Raw genomic sequence first — 13,092 nt, 5'->3', positions numbered from 1 at the left:
AATAGAAAAGAGACTCCAGATGGCAGGCACTTTATACTAAATAAGTGTGTATGAGGCCTCATTATAACTTTTACATTGATTGCATGTTGACAAATAGCAATTTAGATATATTGAGTTCAATAAAATGTGTTATTAATGCTAATTTCACCTGTTTCATTTTCCCTTCTGTATTAGGCCATTCTTGTGTTGCTATAAAAAAATACCTGAAGCTGGGTAATTTATAAAGAAAAGAGGTTTAGTTGGCTCACGGTTCTGGAGGCTTTACAGGAAGTGTGGTGCTGGCATCTGCTCGGCTTCCAGGGAGGCCTCAGGGAGCCTCCAGCCATGGTGGAAGGCGAATGGGGAGCAGGCACTTCACATGGCGAAAGCAGGAGCAAGAGAGAGGGAATGGAGGGTGGTGCCACACACTTTTAAATGACCAGATCTCGTGTGAACTCAGAGCGAGAGCTCACTCATCATCACAGGGATGGCCCAAGCCACTCATGAGGGATCTGCTCCCATGATCCAAACACCTCCCCCTGGCCCCGCCTCCAACCCTGGGAATTACAGTTCCACATGAGATTTGGGTGGGGATACAGATCCAAACCATATCACCTCCTAACATGTACTAGAAGATTGAAATTACCAGTGTGGCTCACATCCCACGTCTGTTGGCCCCACTGCCCCACAGAGCCCAGCTTGGGTTCAGGCAGCTGTCCAGGCCTCCCCTCCCTCCAACATTAGCCAGGGCTGTGGCTTTCCCATCAGGAAGGGAGACAGCATTGAGGGAAAGTGACTTACTGCAGACTTCAGGGCCTTACTCAAAGGACCATCACCTTCTGCTGCGCCTTCGGAAAGTCAGGGTGGGGAAGAGGCAGGCACCCCTCAGGGTGGCCCACAGCAGCAACAGCAGGCCTTGTAGGAAGTGATATGGGGAAAGCAATAGGCTGTACAATGCCACAAGCAAGTCCAGGGCATTTACTGTGAGGAAGTGACGCAGGTGGAGGACAGGGAGGCTGCCAGGGCCTTACCTGTGATAGTGAAAATGTTGGCACCCTGGACATCCTGGACCAGACGCAGGCCTGTCCTGTGAGTCTCGCCTCCTCCTCAGCCCCACCCCCATGCCTCCCACCAGGGCCAAGTGCAAAACCATCCAGGTGCATCGCGATGGCACAGTCTGGTCTCCCCTGGTTATGCCTGGCCTGTGAGAAGGGTGCTGTCACACTCCTGTTACAAATGAGGAAAAAGAGGCCAGGGAAGCCAAAGACCAGAAGCCAAGGCCCTGCCACACCCCAAAGTACATGTATGTCGTTCCCTTTCTAGGTCGGAGCTCTTAGGCCTGCTGAAAACCTACAACTGCTACCATGAGGGCAAGAGCTTCCAGCTGAGACACCGCGAGGTGAGCCTGTTGCTCTCGTTCATAGAGGTCACCATGTACCCTGGGAGGCCCTGCCTGACACATGTTGTTTCAGGGTAATGATGAAGACCGTTCCCTTCACGCTCAGCAGTGACCCAGTTTGGACAATAAATTATATGGTCACTCTCATCACTCACCTCTGACCCTAAGCCAGGGATCAGGTTATCAGCAGCCAGGTCATCTCCCTGCAGAGGAGCACATCCCTTCCAGAGTTCCTAGTGGCAGAAATCACCTTGGGGGTCTTCCCCCTTCCCCATTCCCCTGAGACCTTTGTCCAGGTGAACTGCTGCTGAGAGCAGGTCCTTCCTCCGCCCATCACACCACTCAGCAGACGAGAGGAGTTGGTCCCTCTCTGTTCCCTGCCGGCCCTGCCACGTATCTGCATGGTCTCACCTGTGGCCCCGGTCCCCAGTACTTTCATTTGTAAAGTGGGGTGTGGGGCTACACAGGGGCTTACAGGCTCAGGGGCTCACAGCAGGCAGCACAGGTGTGCGGAGTGGGTCCCCACTCAAGGAGTCAGCCGCCCATCAGATCAAACCATCCCTGCTGTGCAGGACCATAGGCCTAGTGCAGCCAGACCGTTTCTGATTTTTCAAAAGAGGATAGATTATCTGGAATTTCATGAGGAATTTCCCAAATCTTGAAACATCATGTGGGCTAAATACATGTCTGATGCCAAACACAGCCCTCAGGCACTGGCTGGACTCTGCAGGGCCTAGGCTTGGGGGACCACCCACTGGGCAGGGCAAGTGGAGCCCTAGTCTTGTGGTCATTCACATCCTTCGATGTTTCACGCGGGAATCTTGGTTGGGCTTTGTGGCCCTATCTTGATCTAATTGAACATATGTGTACTGCCTGGTGGCAAGTCTTGTTGTGGTAAGGCTGTTTTTGGGGAGGGGAGGTTCTGCAGTTGAGATTGGGTTGGCTCCTGGACTTTCCCCCATCCATCAGCATCTGACCAGGGCTGACGGATTCCAAGTGCCCCTCTGTTGTTGAACACAGGAATGGGCAGGGCAGCCCCAGGAAACCCAAGACCTCCTCACTAGTCCTGGCTCACTAATCCTAGTCCTCCCTCTTCAGTAATTTAGACACCCTTCTACAGCTCCCAGGCCAGAGCTAGCCCAGGCATCCAGGCAGCTCTGGACAGCCGGGGGTTGCCAGTCAGTGGCAGGTCAGAGGGCCAGCCAGAATCTGCTGCCAGACAACCTCAGCCAGCCCCTGAGGTGTCCCCCTTCGGGAGCTTCTGGCTCCTGGTCCAGGCTATGCTGGGCTGCCTGTGACCACCAAGCATGGTACAAATCTCACACTCCACCTCCTTGACCTGCCCAGGCCACAGGGCCCGAGAGCTTGCTCCCCTCCCTCTCCTGCCATCTCACCTCCTCACGCTTGCTTCTGTGACACCTGTCTCACCCTGCCTGCCACCATCCTGCCCTCCCCAGGCCAGGCACCCTGTGGGTCCCTGTGTAGAGTTGGTGGGTGACTTAAGCAGCAGGTGTAGGCCTGGAGAGAGCTGGGGTGAGTTCTCAGTCCTGAGCTCCAGTGTGCTGGGCAGAGGGAGGCACTGGGGAGAGGGTGATGGGGCCACAGGGATTTCCACCTGTGCTGTTAACACACGCCACTTCATATCTCCTGTTGGAGGCCTGGGGTGTGGTCGCTGCTGTTGAACTGGTGAGATATGCAAATTCCTACCATGCCCCTCCCCCGGCCTGCTGAACCAAAAACACTTAGTCCTCCTGTCCATGTTTTAACCAGCCCTCCAGGGCATTCTGGTGGAAGGTCAAGTTTGAAAACCACTAGTAAGAGCTTAGTTTTGGCACTCGGGATTCCCCAGGATAATCCCCTCTGTAGGAACGGTTGTCAGGGGCAGGAGCGGTGGGGCAGGAAGCCCCAAGAGCCTCCACCCTGCGTTTGTGGTTTGTGTATGCTGCGGGACAGCCCACATAGAGAAGTAGGGGACTCTAAGGCTGGGAAGAGGTGTTCTTGACAGCCCTTAAGGATAGAAAGTCAACCCACCAAGGGGATTTTCCTGTCCCTAACTCTGAAGAAAGTGTGAAGTTTGACCTGGTCTCCATGGAGCCAGAAAGTACCTTTCAGGAAACTTCTGTAGCCTTAACAGTCCAGCGGGTACCGGCCTGAAGAAGTGTGTATTTTTGCTGGGTCACAATCACCACATAAGACGAGGCTTCAGGCTGTGACGCTGATAGGCACAACTGGTCCTTGGGGCACCAAGCCCCTCCACATCTCACTGCGGCCCTGTGAGGCACCCGGCACCACGACCTCCTGGACCTCTGGGCACTTGCTACAGGGGCAGGGCCATCCCAGGCCAGTATCTCCTCAGGCACCACAGGCCCCAAGGGCTGGGCAGACAAGAGGAACGGACACTTCCCCAGGGAACCTCCAATGCACCAGGCACTTTGCCTCTCCTTTATTTAGTATAAGGTGATATAGGAATGATTATTTGCCAGGCAAAGAGATCGAGGCTCCCACAGTTTAAGTCTCTAGACAAGGTCACATTGCAGTAAATGAAAGGTGCTGGCCATGGCCCCAAGATCACAGCCACTCACAAAACGGCAATACCATTTCCAGCATTAGGCTTTGGAGGTCTCCACCCAGTGTCAGTGAACAGGTCTCAGGGACACAGGGAGCTGTTTGTTGCCCTTGAGCCCCAAGCCAAGGGGCTCTCAGGCTGGCGAGGGGCTCACCACCCGGGGTGCGCTCCCAGAGCCGCCTGAAAGAGACCCCCGTGTTCTCACTGCCCCTCCCCGCTGCACCACCGGCAGCCTGAGCAGTAGGGTTTGGGGTGCCTTCTCCTCTACTGTCTCATCCCACTTCTCCGAAGGTGGGCAGGGCCACGCCCTGGGGCCAGCGTCTCCTTGTGAGCTTTCTCCCCGCTTCCGAGGGGCCAGGGGAGGGACGCCCTGTCTAGAGGCTGAGGCGCCGACTTCCTCTATCATGAACCTCGCCTTTGGGATAATTTTGCTTGTATTACAACAAAAAGCCTGAACAACGGGGAACAGCCTGTGCCTTTTGAACATGGCAAAGGGCTTTAACCAGGCTGGCTGGTATCTCAAAAGAAAAAGGGACTGCCGGGAAATGTCCTTGTGTAAACCCACCGCTCTCGGCTCTCGGCAAGCAAGTGAGCCCCGGGAGACGGAACCCTCTCCGGGGACTGCGTGCCGGCCCCGCCCGCCTGGGGCGCAGTGCAGAGGCTCGGGGGCGCCCCCTGGTGCCCGCGGACGCGCTCCACACCCAGTCCCGCTCTTCGGCCCTGGGACCCCCTCAGCTATGCGAGAAACGGAAGGGGCTTCCCCTGGTCCGGGGGCTCTCTCTCTCCCAGGGGTGCGGAAAACCAACATCCCACCTTGAGAGAGTTGCCCCGTCCCCTCTCCGAAGACCTGGCAGACCACTGGCCCCCGGAGTGACTGACCAGCTCCAAGAACATCTGTTTTCTGGGAGCCGCAAAGCGCTTCCCAGCCTGCCCGCTCTGGGCAGGTCCTTGTGTCCCAATCACTCCCATCTTCACCTCCCACCAACACCTGCCACCAACCACCCCCACCCCCCTCTCCACCTCCCACCACCACCCCCACCCCCACTTCCCTCTCCATTCCCCTCTCCACCCCCAGCCCCACTCCCCTCTCCACTCCCACCCCCACCCCCACCTTCCACCCTCACTCCTTTCTCCACCTCCTACCCCTGCCCCCACTTCCCTCTCCATTCCCACTCCACCCCCAGCCCCACTTCCCTCTCCACTCCCACCCCCATCCCCACCTCCCACCCCCGCCCCCACTTCCCTCTCCATTCCCCTCTCCACCCCCAGCCCCACTCCCCTTGCACTCCCACCCCCACCCCCACCTTCCACCCTCACTCCTTTCTCCACCTCCCACCCCTGCCCCCACTTCCCTCTCCATTCCCACTCCACCCCCAGCCCCACTCCCCTCTCCACTCCCACCCCCACCTCCACTCCCCTCTCTACTCCCCTTTCCACTCTCCCCACCCCCACTCCAGTGGCAAGTAGGAAGGAGAATGCAACTGCTCTACAAGGGCCCACCAGGAGGCTTAGCTTGAAGGGAAAGGAATTCCCCTGGGGCTCTCTGCAGGAGCTTGGGACACTGCCAGAAGCCCCCACCACAAACCTGTATTCGACTGGGAGGGAGCGCCTTTCAAAGGTGCCATTGACCTCTTTCACAAAGCTGGGTATTAGTGGGGAAGCACGGAGATGGTGGGTCTCCTCAAACTGCCTGACCTCCCCAGATGCAGCGAGGCAGCTTCTGAGCGTGGAGGAGTCTACTGACCTCAGCCTAGTTGCTGGACTCTCCCCTCTGACCCAATTTCATGATGCTTTGCAGAAGGGGCTATAGTGAGGCTGGACCCAGCAAGCCTGGACCTTGGCCCCTCTGCTTTGGTCGGGGGCCCTCCGGATCTCTCCTGAGGGTGATGGTTGGCTAAAGGCTGCCCTGGCTAAAAGCTGCCCCACACGTTTGCCCAAAGTCGGGAACCTGCAGGTTTGAGACCACCACAGAGACACAATGGGCTGTGACAGATACAAACATTTGTCTACAGTGCTCATAATTGCAGCTCCAAGTTCATATGAGCAGGTTCCCAGCCCTTGCAGGGTGTGAAGGACACCGTTGATGTCCCCATTTTATAGATAAGGAAACTGGGTAATTGCTTGTCTGAACGTAACAGAAGGCAAACATTTAACAAATCCAAAGCAATTAAAAATAGCCACAAAAAAAGAGAATGACCTAGGTTGACAACTCGCAGAGCAAGGAGGTGGCAGAGACCCACCCAGGTGAGCTTGGCTGTCGCCCCCAGCTCAATCTTCCTCCTCTCCTCTCTCTGTCCCTTTGCCACTGACCAGAGGCAGCCTGATTCCCATTCCCTGATGCCTCACCTTCTTGCTGCCAGATGCCTCTAGGAATTGGGGTCCTTCAGACTCCAGATGCCCTGGCCTGAGCCTTAGAACATCTGGACTTCCCCGGCGAAGGACAGCTGGACAGTGCCCTGCTTCTCACCCACAGCTGGGCCCCTGACCATGCCATGAGGACCCTGGGTGGAGGTGATGTGGGGGTGGGGATGGTAGGACTGAGTGGTGCACATTCTGTCTTGGCCCTCGTCATGGGGGCACTCTTCCAGTGCCACGACAGGATGTATGAGTTGTAGCCAGCAGAGTGCCCCAGTGGTGCCAGGTGACAGTCCCTCTGGAATACATCAGTGCATTTGCTAAGACTCCATGTGTTCCCTTGGGCCTCACACAACATGGACTTTGAGAGTGGAGGCCAAGAGGCGGACTTGGGAGTGCCTGAGGCCTTGTTCTGAAACACCTGGGGGGCTGACACCCCACTACCCTCATACCCTTACCACCAGTTTCCCCACCAGCGATGACGAAAGCTACTCAGCGAATGGGATCCTACATGCCTTTACGCGTCAGAATGGCCTGGGAGGCAGGTGCCAGTAATTAGTCCCATATTACCCACGAGAAACTGAGAACACAGATGTTAAGTAACTTGCTCAAGGTGATCAGTCAGCAAGGATCAGAGCAAACGGGATCGGTAACGTCTCCTCAAGTGAGACAGGCTGTTATCATATTCAGAGGGGGTCGGTCTCACTGTGAACTGCCCCAGCAGGGGCCTCTGCAGAAAAGCATTTCCCTTCCAGAGACCTGTCAGGGACAGTGACCACCATGGGGGAAGACGGGAGATGTAGACCTACCGAGCTATTTACAGAAGCCTTTATTGGGCAGGGGTCAGAGTTCATGGATCACCGGGAGGTGCGAATAGAGAGTTCTGAGGACACTGCTGGGGCGGGGGCTGCCGGGGGAGGCCATGGCTTGGGCAGGCTGCCCAAAAGTCCAGCTTCTTAGGTCAGAGCTCTGCTGCCCATCCCTCGATGGTCTTGCTAGGGAGTGCCCAGGCATCCTGGCTTCACAGAGCCTCCCTCTGGGGGCCCCCCTGACCTTGCTGCTGTCCATCTGTCTGTGCGGACCCCAGAGGCCAGCAGAGGGGCCAGTCCTCCTCGGCAGGTCCCTCCGGCTTGGCTGCTTTTCCTGGGACTCCCCAAAAAGCCGGTCCAGGGGGTCCACAGCATCAGCCATGGGCAGTGTGGGCTGCTGGCCACTGAAACGTGCGGTAATGTCCCGCAGGGACACAGCAGGGCGGCCCTTCCGGCAGGCCTGGACTGGCCTGTGGGGTGGCGTGGGTTGGCCCTGGGCCGTGGCCTTGTTCAGCACAGAGGTGGGCTGTGCCAGTCGAGATATGGATCTCACGTAGTCATCCAGGCTAGGAGAGGGCGGGGGCTCCTGCCCAGGACCCCCAAGCAGCATCTCCTCCGTGGTCTCCCGAATTGTGGGCAGATGGGCCACGGAGAGCAGAAGCCGGGACCTCATCACTCTGGCGAGAGGAGGTGGCAACCTGTTGGGAAACAGAGGCCAGGTGGTAAGGGCCTGCCATGCGTCCCACCACCCCTCAGTGTCCCCACACTCCTCTGGGGCTGCCTGTAGTAATCTGGTACCCTGAGAGCAGTTCGAAGTCTACAGAGCCCAGACCAGAGCTCAGACTCCTGGGCTCTTTCTTCCTGTTTAAGTTTAAAACCCAAAGGCTTAAGATTTTATCCTTATTGTTTCAGAATGTGCACAGATAAGAGAAACCAACCTAACAAACACTGGTCAGAGGAAAGCTGGGTTTAAAACCAGGATCGGCCACATACCTTGGGACCTTTGGCAAGGCCACCTCTCCAGGCCTCCACTTACCCATCCATAAAACAGGGTTATAAATACCCCTGGCAGGGATGTGGTAGGAAACACATGAAATAACCCCTGAATCCCTTTGTAAATGCAAAGCCCTCTACAGACAGCCCTCGTCTCTAACCCATAGGGAGGCTGTGCAAGTTCAGGCTGGGAATTGCCCTCAAACATAAACAAAGCCCTTGTGTTTTGTCTCAAACCCAAGGGCAGCTGCTCCCTCTTACCTGGAGCCGAGAAGGTCTGGGGGTGGCAGCAGAATGGATGAGCAGACACAGTCCAGTCCAAAGGAAGCCCCTGGGAAGCTTGGAGGCCAAAGGGTGGAGGGTCCAGCAGGGGGTCCAGGGTGGGGTCGCGGGGAGGAGGACGGTGCACTGACTCTCACAGTAAACCGTTCCAGACTCTTCCTTGAGCTGTCTGAAGAGCTTCGGCAGGCAGCTGCTTTTATACCTTCCCACCAGCTATCAATCACTGTCACGAGGACCAAAAATAGCCTGCTCAGGAAGGCTCTCTTAGGAAAACAGCTTGGTGGGCAGGGCCTGGCCCAGCTGCCGGCTTGGAGGTGTTTTTCTGCCAGTAGGAGGCTGGGAAATGTTTACGCTGCAGGGCAGGAAAGGGGTGGGTGCACTGCAGGTCACCTAGGGGCACTGGGAGAGGGAGGGGTTCCACTGGGCCCTCACAGGTAGCCCCAGGGCCACCCCTGCCCCAAAGCTTGTTTCCCACTCTGTATTACACCAGCCCATCATGACTCCTGTGAAGCTGGGCCAGGTCCTCGGCAACTTTGATGAAAAATCAGCAGCACAGGACCCCAGCCTGGAGGCAGCTGAGGCTGGGTCCCTAGGCCTGCTCTTAGGAGAGACACACCCTGCTCCCAAGGGACCAAGGGCAGTCTGCGGGGTCTGACCCTGGTCTTCTTACACTCCAGATGGGGTGCTTTCTGAGGATTTGTTTGTTTACTTGTTCACCAGATGTGTGTGCTGTGACTGCACACAAAGGTGTGGCCCCCTGGAGCTCATATTCTAGTAATGGAGGAGATCAAGCCAGAGATGAATGGGTGCTGTGATTCAGGCAACAGCAAGAGCTGCCTGAAGGAAAAGCACAGCAGCACAGTGGGACGCTGTGGTAGGCTGCCGCCACAGGAACAGTGGTCAGGGGTGTCTTCCCTCAGAGCAGATACTGGAGCAGAAACTTGAAAAACAGGGGAAAATGCACATTCCAGGTGGCGGGGGCAGCACATGCAAAGTCCCTGTGGTGAGGGTGCGCCAGACGGACATGCTCAGGGCACAGCAAGGGGCCTGCAGACTGGCCCATGTAGGAGGGGGTCAGTGAACCTTGGCGTGGATGCTGTGTTTTCCTCCAAGAGGGAGGGAAGGACACTGCAGGGTTTGAACAAGGGCACTGCAGTCTGGCTTCTGCTTCAGAGGATCGCTCCAGTTGCTGGGCCTGGGCTGGGGCTGGAGGGCTGCCAAGGAGCACCTGGACAGCATTAGAAAGCCACTGCCTCTGTCCAGGAGTGACCATGCCAGCAAAGGAGGCTGCCAAGGACGAGGGAGGCAGTCCCTGGGAAGCTCCTGCACTTCCCCGACAGGCCACAGGTCCTCTGCCCCAGCCACAGTCCCACCTGGAACATGCCTGCCTGTGCTACAGGTTGGGGAGAAAGAGGAGTCCTCCAGAGGTAGCCCAAGCCTGAGCTCTGAGTACTGGGCAGACCCCAGACTCCCTAGGCAAGCAAGAGGAACTGGCAGTCCCAAGTTCTTGAATTCTAGGTGGGAACTCCATGTGCACAAAGGCATCGGGGCAGGGAGTGCCTGAGACAGTGAACAGGATTTCAGTGGCACATGGCACTTCTCACCTTGCCCAAACTCTTATATCTTTTGTAGACCCTTTGTCTAGTTCGCTGGCTCTTCTTTGAATTTATTGGCAATGAGCAGATTAGTCAAGAGACTAAAAGGAGGGAGACGGAGAATTTACTGCTGGCTGATAGGACTTTCCCTCCATTCAGATGCGGCCAAGCTGGGGGAGGGTGAATGGTGGTGGGCGGCAATGTTGGGGGCACACACGTCACCTGTGCAGGGGTGGCTGGCCTGAGTCATGGCTAGCCAGCTTGTCCCCAGTACAACCAAGCCCCCGACCTTGTCCAGGCAGGTCCTGCTCAGCTTTCCTCCCTGTCCTCCCTCACTGATCTTCCAGAGTGCACTGCATAAGCACCCTCTCCAGGAAGCTCCATTGCATCTCCTTCTGCATCCTGAGCCCCTCGTGGCCGGGCTGTGTCTCCTCCATTTCCTTCTGCCTGGGGTCCAGGGTGGGGCTGGAGTGCAGTGGGTCTCCATGAGTGAGCCATCCCCACAAGCTGTCTCCACTGAGAGGCACCCGAGACCAAGAGGCAAGAACAGAACCTGCCATAGACCTTTGAACTCCATAGATCCATGCTGGCCTCTCCTTCATAGGGAGCTCAGTGACACATCTGTGCTTGTAGAGCACCAGCGAGTATCAAAAACAGCTCTGGTTTCTGCTTGTTTTCCTTGTTAGCGGATAATGCAAGGTCCTATCTGGAAGCCTTGTGTATTTTTGATAACCTTTGGATACACTGTTTTCTCTGTGGATGGCAGGATGTTTGAACCCAGAAACCCCATTGCTAACTTACCATGAAATCCACATTGTGCAGGGTCTTCCTGAGTGCCGCCAGGGATACGAAGAAGTTTCCATGGCATCCCTTTTCTCACGGGGCTTTTAGTGCCAACGAAGAGAGAGAAATGGGATTTGTGAATCTAAAACATGGGTCAGAAGTACTGCATGATTCCTTTATATAAGGAATCTAAAATAGGCTCATAGAGGCAGACAGTAAAAATGGTGGTTGCAGGGACTGGGGCAGGGGAGGAGGAAGTGGGGAGTTGCTGTGCAGCTGATATAACGTTTCAGCTATGCAAGATGAGTAAGTCCTGGACATGGGCTGGGCAACATTGTGCCTACAGTGAACAATACAGTGTTGTGCACTTAACAGTTTGTTTAGAGGGTAGTTCTTATGTTATATGTCATTACCACAATAAAACATAAATAAATAAGAAAATGAAATGTTAATTGAGATGGCAATGGGAGAACGATATTCCACGTTAATTGTGGAAAGACTAGTGTCAGAGCACATTAGGAGTATGTAGCTTCAAGACCGCGGCTCTGGGTAGCGGGCAGCCGAGGTTGCTGGCAAGTATTCTGGCAAATGACTCAGCTTGGCCAGGCTTACGCACAGAGTGATTGGGATTGGCACAGAGGCCTGGCGTGGTCTCGCAGAGACAGAGGCCTGGAATAGGTCAGAGGCACTGAATCAAGGGCCCAAGGGGTGCCAACCAGCACCAACAAGGTGCCTGCAGAGGACTCTGTTGATTAGGGCCCCAGATTGGCAGCAGGAGAGGAGCCATGTCACCTGCAGACCTAGGGAAACTGAGGCAGGTTGGGGACATGGGATGAAGGCTGTTGTAGAAATTCTGGCATGGGATATAAGGTTAGTGATGTCTAAGCAGTGGTGAGAAAAGCAAGACCCTCTGTCAGCCCTGGCAAGTCGATGCTGCTGCTGTCGGGAGGCACCAGGAGAAGGGTGAGGCTGAGACACAGCTAGGACAGAGAGCCCACTTCTGCTCTGGTGGGCGTGGGACCCTGCAGGGCCTGCTGGCCCAGGAACTGGTGGCACAGGACCCCCCTCCCAGGTGCACTGTGGGCAGAGAGGTCCCCTGCTTGGCACGAGCAGACAGGCTGTGCGTTCCTGGAACTACTTCCTCACTGCAGTGTGGACGTGTCTGCCGGCCAGCAGCTGGGTTCCTGTGGGACACCTGACTCAGCCCACTGTGTTCCGGGCTGTGTCCCTGGCCAGGCATGAGCTGAGCACATCTCAGGCTTCCTCCCACAGGGCCTGGTCACACGCCTCAGGACACGTAGTGACTGATAGTCCTTCCCGAGGGGATGGGGCCACTCAGGAGGAGGGATGTGCAAGGCCTAACTGTCCAGAGCATCCCATCCCTAGGGGGCACAGGGAAGGTGGGCAGCTGCTTTGGGGGAAGGGCTGATGTGTGGACCCCACAGGAAGAAGGGACTCTGATCATCGAGGGGCTCCTCAACATTGCCTGGGGGCTGAGGCGGCCCATCCGGCTGCAGATGCAGGATGACCGGGAGCAGGTGCACCTCCCCTCCACCTCATGGATGCCTGGACGGCCCAACTGCCCTCCGTGAGTACCCGGTGGCTTCTGTGACACCTGCTCAGCTCGAGCTCCCTGTTTGGGGTGTGGGTTGGGGATGTCCTGAGCCTCAGGGTGGGAGCCCTGTTCCCTTATGGGACACTGGCACGGGAGGATGACCCAGCCTCATCCCCATGCCCCGTGACTGCCTCAGTCCACAGCCTCACCCATTGTGGCTCTCCCTCCCTCCTGGAGAATGTTCCAGGCTCTCATGACCTCCATTTCTATTTCTCAAACTTCCTCTAAGCCACCTTGCTGGCAAGAAGGGACGACTACAGCCAGCAGGGCTCCCAACACCTGTGTAAGCTGAACATGTCTTGCCATCTCTTGTTCTATCTTAAAAATGCACACAAATTTAGCCTCTTACTACTCTGTTTTCATTTAAATGTCAAAATTTTTAAATAAATTTACCAGAATTTCACATTAGATTTGTTTAATATCAGAAAAATGTTTCCATCAGGAGGAAATGGTCTCCTGCCTGTCTTACTGTTTAATGCACATTTATCTCCTCCTCAGCCCACTCCCAAAAGACGCAGTTAGTAGCTGGGCCTTGCCTGCTTCTCCAGTACTAACTCCTGTAGAGGGCACACATTCAGAGCTTTGCCCCCTTCAGATTTCACATAAAACCCATGCTGTGACAGCACTCACCACCCTGACAGCCCTGGCACGTCCCTAGGTGTCCCGTCACTCAGCGAATTCTGAGCCACACAGAATTAGATCATAAAGTCAGACTC

At 56.0% G+C, this 13,092-nt stretch overlaps 2 protein-coding genes across 3 annotated transcripts in view; one reads left to right on the top strand and one right to left on the bottom strand.

Annotated features, from left to right (window-relative positions):
• The window catches only part of RASSF4 (Ras association domain family member 4), a 35,408-nt gene that overhangs the window by 10,997 nt on the left and 11,319 nt on the right, over nt 1-13,092 (top strand). For both annotated transcript variants that reach the window (XM_033209491.1, XM_033209492.1), the window contains exons 3-4: nt 1,303-1,378; nt 12,207-12,349. In XM_033209491.1, the coding sequence (XP_033065382.1) occupies nt 1,303-1,378; nt 12,207-12,349 (219 nt within the window). The remainder of the gene's footprint in view (nt 1-1,302; nt 1,379-12,206; nt 12,350-13,092) is intronic.
• DEPP1 (DEPP1 autophagy regulator) lies at nt 7,112-8,652 on the bottom strand. Its single transcript, XM_033209493.1, has 2 exons — nt 8,363-8,652; nt 7,112-7,806 (listed from the first exon to the last, which is right to left on the bottom strand). Exon 2 carries the CDS (start codon nt 7,779-7,781, stop codon nt 7,143-7,145), a length of 639 nt encoding a protein of 212 aa, XP_033065384.1. The 5' UTR covers nt 7,782-7,806; nt 8,363-8,652; the 3' UTR covers nt 7,112-7,142.

This window comes from Trachypithecus francoisi, unplaced genomic scaffold, assembly GCF_009764315.1.
Source record: "Trachypithecus francoisi isolate TF-2019V2 unplaced genomic scaffold, Tfra_2.0 Lachesis_group9, whole genome shotgun sequence".
In the NCBI taxonomy this organism is placed as follows: Eukaryota; Metazoa; Chordata; class Mammalia; order Primates; family Cercopithecidae; genus Trachypithecus; species Trachypithecus francoisi.
The sequence above is the reverse complement of the archived record's forward strand: the minus strand, read 5'-3'. Positions and strand labels throughout refer to the sequence as shown.